The sequence below is a fragment of the Lepidochelys kempii genome, chromosome 1 (assembly GCF_965140285.1).
Source record: "Lepidochelys kempii isolate rLepKem1 chromosome 1, rLepKem1.hap1, whole genome shotgun sequence".
Taxonomy (NCBI): Eukaryota; Metazoa; Chordata; order Testudines; family Cheloniidae; genus Lepidochelys; species Lepidochelys kempii.
Genome location: NC_136380.1, coordinates 172,965,221 through 172,985,646, shown reverse-complemented (window position 1 = coordinate 172,985,646; position 20,426 = coordinate 172,965,221). Strand labels below are relative to the sequence as shown.

Sequence of the window (20,426 nt, the reverse complement as noted above, 5' to 3'; positions counted from 1 at the left end):
TGAAAGTGTGTCCTATTAAATTATACTTATTACCCAAAGTCAATATCAAATTAATGTACACACTAAAAGTCATTATAAGTAATAACCGAAATATCCTGTATAATAAATAGAGGTTTGTGGATTTCAGGATTACATGGAACTGCACATATATATAATATTAGTAGCTAGTTTAAACTTCAGCCTGACACATTTTAGCATCTGAGATGAATCAGCATTTTGGAGATACTGAGAAGTGTCAGGTTTAAATTTAAGGCTTAAGTTTAGGTTTACATTTAAGTTTAAACTAGCTAGAAATCCTAAACTAAAACATTAGATATAACCTCAATATCAGAAAATAAATTGCATTTAATTCGGATAGGTTTCCCCTCACAGACCCAAATATGCTCACTGTGACAAACTAATGCTAAATAATATTGGAGCAAATTCTATTTTCTATTATGTATGTGCAAACTCAGTTCCTTTATTGAGGTTGCCTTGGTGTAGCTGAAGGTAGAAGTTAACTCATTTAACCTACTTTAAAGTATCATCTTCTAGGAAATATTAAATTTCCTGTAGTAAAAGAACAGCTAGTAAAGTAATAAACATATCCAGTAAAACAATCTTTCAAAAAAGGAAAAGCTATTTCCCCATCACATATGTCTTCCTTTGCATTTCAGAAAATACCACGGTTACAAATATCAATTTAAAATACTTTGTTCTGTTCAAATTTTAAGACCACACTTTTCACCATGGTATCTGACTCTTTTATGCATAATTCTTAGATTTTTCTCTAAGATGATATTATGGGTTGCCAGAACATGGTACTTAGCTACCTCATGTGGTTGTGTGACCGTATTTGGAGCTAAGCAAAAATAATAATTTTTTTTCAGTGATGTCACTGTACATTTTCCACTATTTCACATCATATTCACAATTTTACACATTTCAAATATTTTACGAAAGTATCAAGACAGCTATCTTGGGCAATTTGATTCATGGAGAGAAGACAAATAAGAAAACAAAAAAACAAACCATGGTGACACACGTGAATGTATAGTATTATATACACAATCATACACCTGGAAAACAGGGTTAAAAGAAGCCTGGGACATATTGTGCTCTGATTTCACTACCACAAGCAGTACAAGTATCTGCATCAGATCTTCTTTGTCAGATTCCCTACCTCATGGTCTGATCAAGACAGATCATCAGGAGCACTGAGTCAACTGCAAGAGAGAGTTAGTTACTATCAGGTCATTCCACTGAACGGAAGCACATGGTGGTCCAAATGAGAATTGTCTCCTGTTGCTGTGGGACGGCTCTCACTCAGTATGGCCATGGCCTGCTGGAGAACCACGAGAAAGCCCTGGATTACTAGGAGTGAGACTCCTTGTAAGTGAGGGCAAAATTGTGATATTTGACACTAGTTCCTCTCACATGCCTCTTAGAAGATTCTCTAAACATGTAAAGAGAGAAATCATTCATCTTCATTCAGTTTTGACTCCTCCCTGTACTCTTTAAAGGCTTCCTCAACCATCTAAAACATATAAACTAAAATACTTTTCTAGGCCATAAGCTCCTGATGCTTCATCACCAGTCTAAGGCGCCCTGCCAAAGGAGGCTGGAGGATGTGCCAGTTCTCAATGATAGCTACATTCTCTGCATACCATATTTGTGCCCAGCATAACAACTGAATTGTGGCTGTCCAAATAATCTACATATGACACATGGCCCACTGATTGGCACGCAGCTCCCCATTATTGTTGAAAATAAAACAAAGAGAAACATTACAGAATTATATGCAGAAAAAAGTAGAATTTTCTGTATCTTAATACTATAGGCAGGCTTGAAAATCTAGTATGGTTCAATGGTATGTGTGACATCACCATCAGGATTCCAGCTGTGGCATCTCACTGGATGAGGGCTTGTGAGGACTTTGTGACCTAGAGAATGAACCTTTGAGCAATAGCAGTATGCAGAATGTTTAAGTGGAACATTCAGCACATAACCTTTAGAGTTGTTACTTTTGAATATGTTTGAGTTCTTTGTAATTTCTCTCTCCTCTCCAACCCCTCCTTCATTTTTCAAAAGACACACCTTGGAATGACTGGACACCTACCTTATACTATGATCTGAAAGAAAAAACAAACTACATTATTCAGAATGTACAGTTGCAAGCCAAATTGTTTTTTGTTTTGTTTTGTTTTATATTTATTTATTATATTATTTTATTTATTTATTATATTTAGCTTTCAGGAAAAAACAAAAACAAAACCACAGCAATATCTTTAGACTGGAGATAAAATCCACAAGAGCTGGCAACACTGTTTCTGTGTGAGTGCTCTGATTGCTTTCTGGTTGAAAGGACTCTTTCAGACTACACAGTCTTACCTCTGTCATCCAGATATCACTGATGCTATTTCACGATGAAGGGAAGATGGTGGCCAGTTTGTCAACCAGTGGCTTTTCCACTTACATTTATAGAAAAAGCAGTTGATCCCAAAATATTGCACCTTACAAAATAGGTATGAAGGGGAACAAAAATAGAGAACATAGAGGCTGTTATTTCATGTGGCATGTAGCCTTCCCATATTGTGCAATTCTCATTTTTTAGGAAGGAGCAAAGGAGTTGTTATAGGAGGCAACTGTTTAGAAGTACTGCAGGGTAGGTGCCTTCCCTGGCTGCAGACCTCTTAAAGGTCTGTAGGAAAAAGTCTGTGAACTCCCTCTGCTTCTCCAAGTTCTAGTGATCCCCAGTGCAACACATCCTAGTCTTCTCTAGTAACTATGGAGGACCAGGAGCTCTATAACCATAAGAGTGGCCTTACTGGGTCAGACCAATGGTACATCTAGCCCACTGTCCTGTCTTCCGACAGTGGCCAATGCCAGGTGCTTCAAAGGAAATGAACAGAACTGGGCAATTATTGAACGAAACATCCTGTGTTGTCCACTCCCAGCTTCTGGTAGTCAGAAACTAGGGACGCCCAGAGAATGGGGGTCGCATCCCTGACCATCTTGATTAATACCCATTGATGGACCTGTCCTCCATTAACTTATCTAATTCTTTTTTAAACCCAGTTATATTTTGGCCTTCACAGCATCTTCTGGCCATGAGTTCCACAGGTTGATTGCGTGTTGTGTGAAGAAATACTTGATTTTGTTTGTTTTAAACCTACTGCCTATTAATTTCATTGTGTGACCCCTGGTTCTTGTGTGATGTGAAGGAGTAAATAAGACTTCCTTATTCACTTTATCCACACCAGTCATGATTTTATAAACCTCTATCATATCCCCCCTTAGTTGTCTCTTTTCTGAGCTGAACAGGCCCACTCTTTTTAATCTCTCCACATATGGAAGGTATTCCATAGACTTAATCATTTTTGGTGCTCTTCTCTCTATCTTTTCCAAATCTAATATACACTTTTTAGATGGGGCAACCAGAACTGTACACAGTATTAAAGGTGTGGGTGTAACAATGGATTTATGTAGGGGCGTTATGATATGTATTATCTTATTATCTATCCCTTTCCTAATTGTTCCTAACATTCTGTTCGCTTTTTTGTCTGCAGCTGCACATTGAGCGGGTGATTTCAGAGAACTACCCACAATGACTCCAAGATCTCTTTCTTTAATGGTAGCAGCTAATTTGGGTGCCAACATATGGGATGTATGGTTGGGATTATATTTCACAATGTGCGTTACTTTGCATTTATCAACACTGAATTTCATCTGTCATTTTGTTGCCCAGTTACCCAGTTTTGTGAGATTCCTTTGTAGCTCTTCGCAGTCTGCTGTGGACTTAACTTTCTTGAGTAATTTTGTGTCATCTGCAAATTTTGCCACCTCACTGTTTACCCCTTTTTCCACATCACTTATGAATATGCTGAACAGTATGGATCCTAGTAGAGATGCCTGGGGGGGACATCACTATTTACCTCTTTCCATTGTGAAAACTGACCATTTATTCCTATCCTTCTTTCCTGTCTTTTAACCAGTTACTGATCCATGAGGGAATCTTTTCTCTTATCCCATGACTGCTTTTTTTTTTTTTGCTTAGGAGCCTTTGTTGAGTTACCATGTTAAAAGTTTTCTGAATGTCCAGGTATACTATATCCACTGAATCACCCTTGTCCCAACACTTGTTGACCCCCTCAAAGAATTTTGATAGATTGGTGAGGCATGGTTTGCCTTTACAAAAACTGTGTTGACTCTTCCCCCAACAAATCATGTTCATCTCTGTGTCTGATAGTTCTGTTCTTTACTGTAGTTTCAACCAATTTGCCTGGTTCTGAAGTTTGGCTCACTGATCCATAATGACCAGGATCATTTGTGGTGCCTCTTTTAAAAGTTGGTGTCACATTATCTATCCTCCAGTCATCAGGAGGATAGTTAATGCAATCCAATTCTACCACTCCACAGGATAGCTGCCTGGGCATAAAGCCAGCATCAACCTAGGCTAAATCTGGTCCACTATATCTATAGTGTCATCCTGCTGTCCTGAATATTTTTTCCTTGGGAAAAAAATAGTCAAAAGTTTGAAAACCTCTGGTCTTCTATTAACAAGCAAAAATGTGATTCAGTGTACCACTTGGCTGTTATAGGTCCCTCAGCACACATGCTGAATCAGGTAATTTGTCATATCCAATTCTGCATATGACTCTGAACATACACTAGGGTTGGATCTATGAAATCATTAATTGAATTACCTTCTGGATGTGACAAGTGATGTATTAGTCTGTGCTCCCCTTGCTATTTCTGAGGCATTAAGCCTAATAGGGATAATCAAATGTATGGAGACAGATTTGAGCCAAGGCTTTCCTGCTCTACATAATTTATGCAGATCAACTTCTCCTAGTTGCAATGCTGACTTAAGACTATTTTTTTTTCCTATTTAAAAAGAACAAGAACAGTATGAATTTACTTTTCACCCTATTCTGAACTTCTTAAATGTCACTGTAAAATTGAAATAGTCTTATTAAAGGATCCTAGTATAATCAGTGACTTTAGCTTAATTACATGCCTTTATTATGTTGTGCTGTGTATTCTTGTTCACTATATGTTGAATTGCCTCCCAAAGATACTCCTCCTCATTTTACCATTCAGATTTATATTTTTTTTTAGTCCAACTGTAGTAACTATCAATAGTAGCTTTTCTACAGCTCTCTTTTCAGTAGAGATCCACAAAGTTGAAAGGTAATCTGTTTCCAACATTCCCCAGAGTCCTTGGGGATTGCATTTAGGTTTTGGAGTTCAGTCTGTGACAGTGTTATGGACCAGCCATTAAGCTTGGCCCCTGATCTAAACTTAACCAAAGTTCAGTGTATTCAGATCTGGAATTTAGGTTCTGGATCATCTGTATTTTAAAGTACAGAAGTCCAATTTTTACTTTTCTACTGACAGTGCTTGCTTTGCTTTGCTTTGCAAGCAGCTCACTGTCTGTCTAGGGAAGCATATCTTGCAGAAAAAGGTGGGATGTATTTAAGGTCAGTCCTGGATCTATTTTCTGGCAGGCACAAATGAAACCTATGTTGCACATCCGCTTAATCTCTGGTTTGTAATGCATCCATGCTATACGTGTATAAGAAGTGCATAATTGTATTCCAAAGATTTTAACTGTCTAATATATGTGAACTGTTCTTTATGTATGACAAGACAATAGGTATTCTAAATACTAGTATATTTCAAATCCTCTGTAAATTCTGCATAATGGATTTAGGTAAAATATTCAACAAAGAAAATGTAGCAATTAGTTGAACTTTTCTAATCATTTCTGTGTTTGCTTAAGGAGATATTTACTTATGAGAAGGCCTTTCCATTCATTTCTACTTGGATATGCTTTATTATTCAATTGATTTGTATTCTTCTTTGTCACCAGAATTTTGGGGCATTTAACTTATTCCTCAGTTTTCTAGAATACTGTTGTTTTTACAAGATTTGATTTTGCAGAAGTTTATAGTTTATATGCTCCAGCCTCAGTAATTTCAAAAATATGCTTCTATTTTAATGATTTCTATTTTTCTGAAACACATACAATGTTTCTGTAAGAAACTGTGTGTATTTTTGTGAGGCAGATGCTAACTACTGAACCTTCATCAGGACATAATACAATACAATAAGCAATTAACGGCAATACAGGCCATACAAAAGCACACATACATACACCAGGACTTTTTCCATTATAATATGATCCTTAATTTTGTTGTAAAAAAGCAACTTATGGGGGTTATATTCTCCATGTGACATCTAGTCCCACTTAGATGAATCTGTGCTTGACTCGGGTGTCAACATTATTTTGTTCTGAATGTGGATTTTGCCACAGTGGTCACTGCCATTTCACCTTGAGACAGGATTGCTGTAATGCCCTCTGTGATACATGAAGAGGGGGAGGGGAGTAGCTCCCTTTGATGGACACCCAGCGATACAGTTAGCTGTAAAATTCCTCTTGGTCTGTTCTCTTCTTGCTGTAAAGGGTTAACAAGCCCACAGGTAAACGAAAAGGAGTGGGCACCTGACCAAAAGAGCAAATGGGAAGGTAGAACTTTTTAAAATTGGGAAAAAAACTTTCCCTTTGTCTGTTATTCTCTGGGCTGCAGGGACACAGAGCAGCAATGCTATAAGCAGAAAAGCTGTGTAAGGTTTGAACCAGGTATGAAAAGTATCTTCCATACCTAGAAGAAATAATTTGGATAGGGAATGTTTAGTTAGACACTATCAGGTTTATTTCTTATTTTGGCTTGTGGTTCTCCTCTGTGCTAATCCCAGATGCTTTTGTTTGCTTGTAACCTTTAAGCTGAAACCCAAGAAAGATATTTTGGGTGCTTAGTTTTTGTAATTGTTTCTTTTAAGATCTAGCAAAAAGCCTAAGATGTATTTTCTTTCTTTTTCTTTTTAATAAGATTTACCTTTTTTAAGAACAGGATTGGATTTTTGGTTTGTGAATATGCTGTTTGATTAGTTGTGGGCAACAGCTAATTTCCTTTGTTTTCTTTCTCAGCTCTTCCCTGGAGTGGGTGTGAAAGCTCTTGAGGGTACCTCACAGGAGGAATTCCCAAGTGTTCCTTCCTGAGTCCAAGGTTTTTGGTTTTTGGTTTTGTTTTTTTGCATTTGGATGGTGGCAGCGTTTACCAAGCCACAGTCAGAGAAAAGCTGTATCCTTGGGGGTTTAATACAAGCCTGGAGTGGCAAGTATTAATTTTTAAAATCCTTGCGGGCCCCCACTTCCTGCACTCAGAGTGACAGAGTGGGGATTCAGCCTTGACACCCTCTCCTGCTGTAATGCCCTTTCCTTTGGGATGGGTTGCTTAACATCACTGGGAAACTTCAGCTTCTGCAGAATATGGGAGCCCATTTGAGGAGCATTTCCTGAAGAAAATGCATAGTATACCTTCTGCTCTACAATCTGCACTAGATTTTTATTCACTTCCTGATGCAATTTATTGTATTGGTTATAGTCTTTTAAGATCTTAAGTGGTTGGGTCCTGCTTATCTCAGAGATCACTTCTCTTTTCTCATGATTCCATACCCTAGTTAAATCATAGAGTCACAGAAATGTAGGGCTAGAAGAGATCTTGAGGAGTTAAGTTCAATCTCCTGTGTCAAGGCAGGACCTAGTAAACTGAGACCATCCCTGACATGTGTTGTCTAACCTATTGTTAAAATCTTTCAATAATGGGGATTCCACAACCTCCCTTGGAAACCTGTTCCAGAGCTTAACTACCCTCATAGCTAGAAAGTTTTTCCTAATATCTAACCTAAATCTCCCTTGCTTCAGTTTAAGCCCATTAGTTCTTGTCCTAGCTCCATAGAGAACAACTGATCACAGTCGTCATTATAGCAGCCCTTAACAGTCTTCAAATATGTTGTTAGGTCCTCCCTCAGTTATCTTTTTTCAACACTAAACATGCCCAGTTTTGTTAACTTTTCCTCATAGGTCAGATTTTCTAAACTTTTAATCATTTTTGTTGCTCTCCTCTGGACTCTGTCCAGTTTGTCCATATCTTTCCTAAAGTAGGACCCCCAGAAATGGACACACTACTCCAGTTTAGAACTTACCAATACTGAGTAGAGAGTGATAGTTACTTCCCATGTCTTACATATGACACTCCTGTTAATACATCACAGAACGATATTAGCCTTTTTTACAACTGCATCCCATTGTTGACTCATCATCAATTTGTGATCCATTATAACTTCCAGATCCTTTTCTTCACTGATACCACTTAGCCAATTATTCCCATTTGTAGTTGTACATTTGATTTTTTTCTTCCAAGGTGCAGTAGTGTGCAGTTATCTTTATTGAATTTCATCTTATTGAACTGAGACCAGTTCTCCAATTTGTTATGGTCATTTTGAATTCCAATTCTGTTCTCCAAAGTGCTAGAAACCCCACCCAGCTTGGTATCATCTGTAAATTGAATATGCATACTCACCACTCTATTATCGAATCCATTAATGAAAATGTTGAATAGTATCGGACCCAGGACTGATTCCTGTGAGACACCACTAAATACATCCTCCCAGTTTGACAGTAAATCATTAATAATTACTCTCTGAGTATCATCTTTTAACCGGTTGTGCCACTTACCTTATAGTAATTTCTCCTAGACCACATTTCCCTAGTTTCTTTGGGAGAATGCCATGTGGGATTGTGTCAAAAGCCTTAGTATAATCAAGTTATATCACATATATTGCTTCCCCTCTACCCACTAGGCCAGTAACCCTGTCAAGGAAGGAAATTAGTGTGGTTTGTTCTTGACAAATCAATGCTGGTTATTCCTTATAATGCTGTTATCCTTTAGGTGCTTGCAAATAGATTGTAATAATTTGTTCAGGAATCTTTCCAGTGAAGTTAAGCTGATTGGTCTAGAATTCCTTAGGTCCTCTTTGTTCCCAGTTTTAAAGACAGGTACTATGTTTGCCCTTCTTCAGTCATCTGGACCCTCACCCATCTTCAATGAGTTCAGATTTGCAAACAATCCCTCCCGGTTGGTAAGAATGAAGGAGCTCATGAAGGGTCTTAAAGCATGGAATTTACCATGAAGGGCCATGGACTTTGGAATTTGATTCCCACATCGCTTTGCCAAAGCCCAGATCTGTTGACCTTTTTTCAGGGCTTCTGGGAGGTTGGGAAAACTGAGAGACCTTTTTTTTTAGTTTAGAATGCCAAGTGTTTTTGAACTGTTGATTTCAGAAGCAACTTTGTTTGAGGGACATTTGGTCCTATTTGTAATTTCCTTCTACTATTCTCTATGGCACCCTATTCCCATAACAGCCTAAGCATGAGTGTATGTGCCCTGAACATAAGATTCAGTCCATTTTTAAAAACATAATTGAATAAATAATGTAGGTCTCAGAAACTTGGATTTGTCTTTGTTTTTAAGAGGTTGATAGATGTCTCCTCTGGTAGTCTTCTGTTCTCCAAGATGTGTGTACCTACAGAAATTCACAACCTCCTCATTTGCCTTATAAAACTTCCCTTGATACAGGGGATGTGATTTGATCAAAAGTGAGTTAGAAACAGCACACAACCAGCCTGGATTATATCACTATCAAAAATCGGACCTTGAGGTGGAAAAGTTACTGCTGACCAGACAGAACAACTTGCCACCTTCTGCATCCACCCTAATGTCCACTAGTTCAGGAATATCAAGTAATTTTGAGAAATTATGTGCTATGGATTAGAAATTGCATATCTAAAATGCATGATGGGATTGCTGCATTTTGTGGCACATATTGCTGTGGTGTGACATGGTGCACACATACTTTCTTGGCTCTAGTATGCAGTGTCACTCTTACATATAATTCGGGGTATGCAAAAATTGCCTGCTGGGGGAGTGCCAGTTTTTCAGTTACCCTCCTGACCATTCTCCCTAATCAACCCATCATACCAGCAGTCGCCATAGTACTTAGGTTTAGTGCTGTAAGAGTGCTGAAGTCATCTAATCATAATGCAGGCAGATGCTATGGCAAGCTTTCCCATTCACAAAGCTCTGTTAATATGAAATATCAAATTCTGCAACTCCTCTGCTATTTCATCCTTCATGTAAAAGTACTTTCAGGCCAAAATCTGCCCTTTAGATATTACATATAAGTACCATAGCTCTGACTTAAGTATTTAAGTATTGCATGAACCGAGGTGTGATTAAATTACTCAGTATTATAACCTTTGGAAGAGTAAGATGAGCTCCTGCTTCTACCACAAAACTCAAGTATGGCCATGAGAACACATATTTTCACTCCTTATTAAATTAGATCCAGCTGCTGCCCTTTGGAAAAGGAAAAAGCTGAATACTTCTGAAAAGCTTTGCTTTCTCTCAGTAATAAATCATCCTTGACTACTGCGTTCAGAACTCCCAGTGATGTCAGTCAAGGCCAGTATATACACCTGTAACAGTAGCAGAATTACACCAGAAGATGATGTTCTTTCACAAAGGCAAATATGGAAGGAATTTGTATATTTGCATTTCAAAAAACACATACTTAAACCATTCCTAAGGCTAGACGTCAGCATTTGTTCTGGTCTCATAGCTCCTAACACTCCCCTTAAATATAAACTGATTATTTTAGTCTTTTCACGGACTTACAGTTTTCCCTCCAGATCCACCATTTTCTAATAGTGTAATACATTTTAGTGTTGATTTCAATTTAATTTTACCCACATTTAGCTAAGCTACCCTCTTGTGGAGGAGACTTCAAGTACACATGCTGAAGATATGTGGATATACCATCTCTGCTTTTTCAGTAGGGGGACAGTGTACTATTGGATCTTCAAATATTACTTATTGGATTACTGTAGTGTTTAGAGACCTCAGTCAAGATTAGAGCCCTATTGTGCTAGGTGCTGTACATATACATAGGAAAAGGCTATCCCTGCGCCAAAGATCTTACAATCTAAATAGAAATCTAAATCTAAACAGAAAAAGGATGGGGGAGAGGAATATTAATTGTCCTGTTTTACACTCCAGGAACTGAGAAAGTGAGTAACTTGCTGAAGGTCACATATGAAGTCTTTGACAGAGACAGGCACTGAACCCAGTGCTCATAGATCTCAGTTCAGTTGTAAACACAAGACCATCTTCTTTCATTCAGTTAGTTTTAGAGGCTGTAGCCTGATCTGTAGATTAAGAATAAAAAATCCCTGTTATCACTTTGAGGGTTGACAGGTTTTTGTCCCAAGATCAGGCCCAGTATTATTAAAAATTATTGTATAGTTAGGAACCCTGATTTGCACAACTGCAACACTCACACTATAGGAACTCCTTTATATTTACAAATAATTAATTTATTCATACATTTAGCAAAGTCACACACACTCTAACTCAGTAAGGTAGATAGAGATAGAGATAGAGATAACACAGAAAGTACATCTGAACATCCATACTCACACCATCCCTTGCAGAACAACCTGAAACGTTAGCCATTATCTTCCTCATCACCATCATCTTCCTCATCTTCACCAGTAGCCATCATTCTGGGCCCTCCCAAGGGCTACATTTCTCTCCCCGCTCCCCTGGCATGCCACTTTTATAATATGTTATGCTGACTTACCATGTCTAATGCATATTTAATAGGAGTTTCTTCCCCCCTTCCTTATTTGTATTTTCTCCCCTTATCAATGTTAAGGTGTCCTCCTTCTATAGGTTAGTGTATTTACGATTTCACCCCGTTATCATATATGTCAATTTGTTGTCATGGCACTCTTGCAGTCAGATGTTCCATCCAAAACCTCTAGAAGCTGGTGTCAGTTAATGTTCTCAGGTTATGTCATTATGGAAGAAAATCCCCCTACACTGTAGTTCCAGTTCCCCCAAATTTATGAGTTACCTAAATTAATCTATGCCAAAGTTCATAGGCCACAAGCCTCATGCTAACTGCTGAAGCCAATGTCTTACAGGATACAAGCCTGTAGGTTCCTTGTATTACTGCTGAATATAATAAAACAGAATATAATGGAAAGCAGAATATAATAGAGGTAAGATTGCCCACTAGGCTATAAGACGGCTAACAACCATTTACATATATGAAGAAAGCCAAATTTCAGACATTCAGATTCCAAAGATGGCACTACTATGTGATCAGCTTCTAGGATATGTTCTCAGTGGACATATGTTCTTTTTTCTTCCAAAATGAAAAAGACTAAAAAATTTTAATTTTGACTTTGATTAACACACTGAATTTTTCTTTAATACCCCTAAAATATAACAAGAGTGTGATTAAAAAATTTACTAGCAACAATGAGATTAAAATTCATCCAACCTCTTCAGATTAATAGGGATTATTTACAGAAGCAGGAGATGGACTAGGGATGCATCATCTTCCTTTAATTCAGCTAGGGGGCCATTGGATGCCTGTTTTACTCTGAGGAACACTGAGATTACATCAATACTTGGAGAAAGAGGTGTGATTGAAGCAGCTCGTGTAAACATACTCACTCTATCTCTCATCAACTAGCACGCTACAAATAGTAATGTAGCCACAGCAACATAGATTCCAAGTCCAGAAGACTCCATTGTGCTTATTTACTATGTCTTTATCCATAACCTAGAACATCCCAACAATAATTCCTAGAGCATGTCTTTCAGAAAAACATCCAGTCTTGATTTAAAAATTGTTAGTGATGGGGAAGCCACCACAACCCTTGATAAACTGTTACAATGGTTACTTTCTTTTAAAATTGTACCCCTAATTTCCAGTCTGAATTTGTCTAACTTCAACTTCCAGTCATTGGATCACTGCATAGGTGGTGGCAAACAGCAGTGTAAGAACAAACACAGTGCGTACAAGGACCCTGTACATATTTAATCAGAGGTGGCGAGTCCATGCCATCACTCACCGATACCCATGCTACTGTAGCTACAATACTGTTTCTCGGGCATTAGCTCTTTGAGAGCGAGAACAAGTATGTCTTCAGGAGCTGGGAATCACACCCCCAGCTCCAAGTGTAGACATGGCCTAACTGGGAGAAGACAGGATTGTAGTGGTCATATCACAATCTGCCAATTCCCTATTGGTGGTCAGCATGGCAACTAGGTAGGCTTGCACACTCCCCAGCTGGCCACCTGCTTAGCCTGGCAATTTTAAAGGCATGTATGCAACAGCGGTGCAGCCTTCTTTTGTCCTGCCCCTTCCCTTAAAGTTTTCTTAAAGGACTAGGATTAAATTCATCCTAACTAAGTACAAGGATACTAATCATCAGGATTCAGGATAGAGTGGATAGTGGGTAATACATGTCACTGTCTCTAACCTCAGGTTTTACAGATGCTTTCTTGTGATGCTTTGGATTTTCCTCTTTGTGTCATAATGTACCCTTTGTCAGCCACTTTAGACCACAGGTAAGAGAGGGATTCCAAAAATTTGACCACAAGAGATTGGTGAAAGTTTTGCCATGTGAGATGAGGGCTTATGCTCTCAGTACAACAACTAGGTTGCTTTCATAATATACATAAACTTTTGGGCAGTTGATCCCTGGTGCACTTTATTATACTAGGTGTGGCTTTAGTTTCTTTCAGATTATATGCCTGGAGACTAGGACAGGCCCTCCATTGCATTTCTAAGATTTAGCTTTCATAGGCTTCTTGTTACTGGCCATTAATTGTTCATCGTTTTTTGGCCATAATAAAGCTGCAACCAATTTTATTAATTTTTTTCTCTAAGTTAACTATGTAGATATCTTCCTTCCAACAAGCTAGCAGCAAAGTAGTTATGTGCACTTTGTCAAGTCAGAGCTCAGAAGGATTCAAATGATATGGTATAGAGTTATTTAGAGCAGTAACAAATAAAATACTCTGAAAGAGATTAACTAGGGCCTCATCTAATACAGTATTACCAGAAGAGAATTTTTCCAAAATAAGAGATCCAGAATCCATCATGAACATAAGAATGGTCATACTGGGTGAGACCAAAGGTCCTGTGTTCCAACAGTGGCCAGTACCAGATACTTCAGTGGGAATGAACAGAACAAGGCAATTTATCCAGTGATCTATGCCCTGTTGTCCAGTCCCAGTTTCTGGCAGTCAGCGGTTTAGGGACACCTAGAGCATGGGGATGCATCTTCACTAATAGCAGTTAGACCTATCCTCCAAGAATTTACCTAATGCTTTTTTGAAGCCACTGATATTTTGGTCTTCACAACATCCCCTAGCAATGAGTTCCACAGGTTGACTGTGCATTGTGTGGAGAACTGCTTACTTATGTTTGTTTTAACCCCACTGCCTATTAATTTCATTGGGTGATCCCTGATTCTTACGTTCTGGGAATAAGTAAATAAGACTTCCGTATTCACTTTTGCCACAGCATTCATGATTTTATAGACATCTATGACATCCCCTCTTAGTTGTCTCTTTTCTAAAATGAATAGTACCAGTCCTTTAATCTCTCCTCATATGGAAGCTGCTCCATCCCTCTGATCTTTTTTTTTTTTTGCCGTTCTCTTCAACTTTTCCAGTTCATATGAATCTAATCTATCAATAGATAGATAGGTATAGATTTGATATAGATATATAGATGGGACAACAAGAATGACTGCCCTGCACCAAAAGCGGGGGGCCATTGTCCAGGCTTGCTGGAGGAAGACAGTAGTGCTTTATGGCAAGCATGGGGCAAAGGGGAAGAGAACAGAGTTCAGAAACTGCTGCAAATAGGTGGTGTTGGTCTGCTTTGCAGCACTGACTCATCCCCTTGGAATGTAAGAGTGGAAGGCTTTAAAGGTGCAAGCTCTGGCATTGGAAACCTCTTTCTCCATGCAGCAGGCAAGGCAGCACCCACCCTCCCTCCCCTTAAGGCATGATTATCAGGTGGGTTTGAACCTGTTGTGGGCATTGTGGTAGTCACTCCTTTTTGAGAGGTCGGGAAGGAATTTTTTCCCTCACCACCATATTGGCTTTGGTGGAGTAGGTTTTTTTCACCTTCCCCACAGCGGGTGTTAGGGACGACCTATTATGCTGAGCATAAAAGGTGTGGTAGGCTGTATGTCACAACTTACTTGGTAAGTGTGCGGCGGATGTCCAGTGCAGGTTCTCCATTGGGAAGGCATCCAGTGACCAGACGAATGGCCTGGTAAAGGACTTAAAAAAGGTGGCGTTGGTTAAATTAACAGAACGGTGGGGGGGGGGGGGTTGGGCTCCTATGGTTGGAACGGCATGGAGCCAAACCCCCTCTCTTGTAGCCCACCTTACCCCTCCTACGAGGGGGTGTGGATGGTAAGGTCCCAACAATGGATTTGCTGGTGGGACCTGGATGGAAAAAGAGGGGGAGCTGGTGGAAGCCACATTCCCAGTTAATTACAAAACAAACAGGGTTTACGTTCACTGTACACTTTTTTCTCTCAGGTAGTCCCAGACATCTAATAATAAAGTTGCAGCCTGATTAAATCCATATCAAGTGTCTCCTGTCCTTCTTTTGGTATAGCTGGACAACTGCACACAGTATTCAACAGTACTCAAGGTCTGGGCATACAATAGATTTATATAATGGCATTATGATATTTTCTATCTTATTATCTATTTCTTTCCTATTGGTTCCTAAAATTCTGTTAGCTTTTTTGACTGCCACTGCACATTGATGGGATGGTTTGAGAGAACTATCCAAGATGACTACGTGAGAAACTCATAGATGAGAATTGACATTGGAGCAGTCCACATTATGAAATGACACATTTCTAAATTCAGATTTCTATGATAACCTCAATAGTATATACCTGAATAAAAATGTGTTGCATTTTTTATGGAAACAGAGGCAGATTACATATTTGTTTCATACTCTCTTTTTTTGCAGATGCTCCAACATTTGTGTCAAATCAAACCTTGTATTATTCTTGGGAAGGCAATCCTATCAATATAAGTTGTGAAGTACTATCTAATCCTATAGCTTCAGTTCACTGGAGAAGAGGAAAATTGGTTTTACCAGCAAAAAACACTACCCATTTAAAGACGTACAGTGCAGGAAGAAAGCTGATATTAGAGGTAAGGCTTTAAATGTAAATTAGCACGTTACATTTATCAGTGTGGAGTCATTTAATTTCTTCACCGGTCAGGAATTATTACTGGGGTTGTATAAAACACTTGCAGATCAGATCTGTGATGTAATGAAGAAGTTTCAGGGGGAAAAAAATCTTATGAGCTATTTATCTCCATATTCCTTGTGATCAGCTAGAAAGAAGTCCTTGGTTCTAATCAATTGTCTTGCCTTCAGTTCACCACTCTCAGTGAACATTAATATAACCTGAGTTTTTTGCAGAGTAGTAAATAAAACATGAAGATTTAAAAAATAGTAAAACTGATTCAGTAGATTGATATTATCAATGATTTAGTGCCTGCATTAAAAAAAATTGGCTATTTCAGTCCAGCTCAAAGCAGACAGGTATATGCAATACAAAACTAATTGTCTTGTTGTAAGTCTCCATAACAAGGCTGTTGTATAGAGACTAAAGTCCTTTCTTATCTCCTAGAGCCAGTCCCAATAAGTCAGGAACAAGCTATGTTGTCTGCCACACATGAGGAAAAAGAAGATGCCAAGGATGTGATTTAATTAGGCCCCAACAATTTTATTAACTTAACTCATCTGGGAACTATCCTGCAATAACTCATACAGTGCAGGTCATGATTCCTTCCTTAATAATTTTCACCTGGGGCAGGACTGATGTCAGCCCCTCCCCACTCAACAGCTGGTCCCTAGCCCATTGCTTGGACTCCAGCACTCTCTTCTCATGTGAGGGTTGAGGAGGTGGAGAAGAGGAGATTGTCTCCTCACTGTACCAGACACCAGTCCTGTTTCCCGCCTTTTTTAGGGAATGCCTTTCCCTAAGTCCATTTCCAGTTCTGGTTTATCGGGGAAATGGACCCCAATGAAGTTAGTAAATATGGAAATAAAGGTTATGTACTGGCATCCTGATGCACTACAACAAAATACATCAAAAATATGTAAAATGAAAGGAATGAAGTAGCATTGCTAACATGTACATTATTTCAGATAAGTATCTGATCTAGTTATTCTACTAAAGTTATAAAGACAGTAGAAAACTGTTATGAAGTTTTAACATACATTTGGCTCATAGTTTCAGTAGGGCAGCCCCTGAAGAGTCAGAAAGAGTCTTCCTCAGAAGAGTGTTGTGAAGGTAAATGAATTAATATATATCAAGTGCTTTGGTGTCCTTGAATGAAAAGTGCTCTAAAAGTGAAAAAGAATATTATCACTCCTGGGGAGGGATAATTTCTCAGTATTACATATATAAAATTACACAAGACATAATGTTTTAGATCTTCCATTTGTGTGAGTAAAACAAATGTATTTTATATCTGATTGCTAATATATTTTTACATTAAATCTAATCCTAATGAGTTGCTTTGTTCCTAATTCTTTGATAATTTAGTGCTGAATAGATTGTGGGAAAGTTTCCTGTGTAATTTCAGCAAATCCGTGTAGTCTATAAAATACAATGCAGTGCTTACTGTTGACACATGTGCTTCTAAGTTGTCAGTGGGCCTTATCATGTTTCCCTTGAGGTCAGCGAAAACCCTGTCATTGATTTCATAGGGAGCAGGATAGTATCTGCTTACTATCATGCCAACAAGATTTTAAGAGACTGTAAGAGAAAATGGGTTCAAAGTCACTGTGAATTTGACACAAACAAATACTACTGGCTAGCTAGCTATTCTATGTCACTATCTTTAGACTGTCTTCTTTTAAATTGAGTTTGTAGTTATGTCACATGAAAAGGAGGTTCATAGATGAAGTTTGATTTTAAAGCATGAATCCACTGACTGTTTGTTTGAGGCTCCCAGGGTCAGCCGGCCCACAACATTTTGGCACCTGAGGCAGGGAGCTCAAATGATGCCCCCAGGCACCCTCGCTTGGGCCAAAACTTTGAAAGGTCTCAGTTCTACCTTCTTCCTGTTCTACTCCTCTCAAGCACCTGGTTAAATAATTCAACTTTGAATTGTTGTTTGGGACTGGGATTGTCCTGTGCCTCATAATCAACATGTCTTCTCCTTCGGTGACTCTTGTATTCTTGAATGGGTGGGAAAATAGCTTCAGTGTGAAGATCCTCTGCCAACTTCTGTGCACTCTTCAGAACGTTTTGAAATCCCTCATCTGACCGGTAAGACTGTAGGTATGACTTTGCTTTGCCCAGTTGTTACATTGCTCCAGATATATCAAGGTCAACACCTTGGAGTCTCTTGCTTACAACATTTATTTCCAACAGTGTGTCATGCCTCAACACTAAGCCACACAGAAATTTGAAGTTAGATATGTTTCTGGTGATTCCATTTCCCTCTGCCACTATTCTCCCACGAACAGTTTCTGTCATAGCATTACCCTCCATAATAGCAACTATGGCATCGTCTATCTTCCCAATTTGGTGTTTGAAAGGCTTTATCATCTCCACTTGACTTTCCCATCGTGTGGCACTCAGTGGTTTCAGTGTCAGAGAGGATGTTCCCAGAAGTTGCTTCAAAATTTGCTATCGATGAGTTGATGCAGAGAAAAATACATAGATGCTTTGAATTACATCAAAAAATTCAGCAGCCTCACTAGAAGCTGATGCTGCATCACTGACCACCAAGTTCAATGAATGAGAACTGCATGGGACCAAAAAACCTCGAGGGTTTAACTCTTGGATCTGTGTCTTCAGTCCTCTGTTCTTTCCTCTCATGTTGGCACCATTATCGTAGCCCTGACCTCTCATGTCAGCTATCACAATTCCCGTATCTTCCAGCTTTTTAAGAAGCACATTTGTCATACCAGTTCCTGTAGTATCATCAATGTCAATAAATTCTAGAAAATGCTCTCTGACAGTCACCATTGCAGGGACATTTTCACTAGGTTCTGTTGTTGTTACAAAATGCACCATTAAAGTAATTTGTTCTATACGGCTGATGTCAGGTGTGCAGTCCAGAATAACAGAGTAATATCTTGCTGACTTCAGATCTGCCACAATCTTCTGCTTGGCTTTTGTTGCCAGTAACTGTATGATCTCATTTTGAATTGTTTTTCCAAGGTAGTAGTGTGTGTACATTGCTTGGGTGGTGACTCTTCTTAGATGCTCCTGGAGTACAGCATTAAACTCAGCCATCAGCTCCACAATTTTAAGGAAGTTTCCATTGTTTGGTACATACAGCTGATCTGAAGTGACACACCATGCTAGGTTTTGGGTAGCAAGCATTCTCACAATGGCAATGAGCCTTTTCAGATAATTTTGCCAGTAAAGAGACTCTGATGCAATTTTCTCTTGATGCTGATCATCTATGGTGGCCTTTGACCTTAGTCTCATCTCAAGCTCTTTCCACCTATGGAATGCTCTCTGGTGATTTGCTACCTTCTCATGCCATGCCAGATTTCTAGCCAGATTTTTCCAGTCCTTTGTTCCTGTAGAACCCAATTTGGCTGGAACATTAGACTGGAAGAGTTTGCAACAGAAACAGTATGCAGGATTCTGGGTTTTTGAGTACATAAGGCATGACCTCTCTACTTTGTCACCATTGGGGATTTCACGCCAGTAATGTGTCTATTTTAATTGTCTTTGGGGAACATGAAGTGGCCCATGCAGTACAAGGAGGTCCCTCAGGCTACTGCACAAGTGGGTCCACAGTTCTGCATCGTCTAGACTTAAGGAACTAAACTCAGCAGCAGCTGTTTCTTGTGCCTCTACCACACTCTTCTCTGATCTATACTTTTCTTCAGGAATGTGCATGGTTGCATCCATTTGAGATGGAGATATGGATGTTGCAGTAGCTGCCAGGTCACCTGCACTCTGACTAACTGGAAGATCAGGCATCTCCTCACCATTCACATCTTCACTGGGGCCGGAAGGCTCACCATGAACATTTATGTCTATGTATCTCAGGAGAGCTCCTTCCTGCTTAGATAGTAAAGCTTTCTTTGCTTTCTTTGTTTTTTTGAATGCTGCCCCAGAGGGGTGTTTTCTTCTTTCACTCATGACTGCTGTTCTGTGCCAGCTATAGTGGCTCTCAACACTCAATTGAAGGGGACAAATAAGCAGGCTGGTAGCAGGGCCTGAATGAGGAAGATATCAACATCTTAAGGGCCCAACTGGGTCCTACTACTTCAGTTGACTGCCTGTTCTCCTCAAGTGGGTTCAGGGAAGCAGCAGGAAACAGGAAGCTCCCTGAGAAGCTGGTGTTAATCCATCCAGGCTCTTAGGGGTGCTAGAGAGGTACATAAGAGGCTCCTCCTCCTCCTCTCTCTCCCTGCAGCTCCTGCTGCTTTCTGTTATTTCCTCTCACCTTTTCTCCTGCTTGCCTGTTATGTCTCTTGTGCCCTCTTTCCTCCAGCACAGCACTCCACCATCTCTGTGCATCTAGAGCAGAGAGAATACATATGCACCAGCAGCAGACACAATTTTCTACACTCTGGGTCCTAGTCACCCCTCCCATTGCCCTCCCCCCCCCCCCCCCGTCTGGCACCTGAGGCAACCGCCTCAGTTTGCCTCA

General features: G+C 39.4%; 1 protein-coding gene across 4 annotated transcripts in view; it reads left to right on the top strand.

The window, feature by feature from the left end:
* Positions 1 to 20,426, top strand: part of NCAM2 (neural cell adhesion molecule 2) — a 558,500-nt gene that overhangs the window by 394,267 nt on the left and 143,807 nt on the right. For all 4 annotated transcript variants that reach the window (XR_012161242.2, XM_073363287.2, XM_073363298.2 and 1 more), the window contains exon 10: positions 15,751 to 15,938. Coding sequence is in view for 3 of the 4 variants with exons in the window: in XM_073363287.2 (XP_073219388.2) it covers positions 15,751 to 15,938 (188 nt within the window). In the remaining variant the exon portion in view is untranslated. The remainder of the gene's footprint in view (positions 1 to 15,750; positions 15,939 to 20,426) is intronic.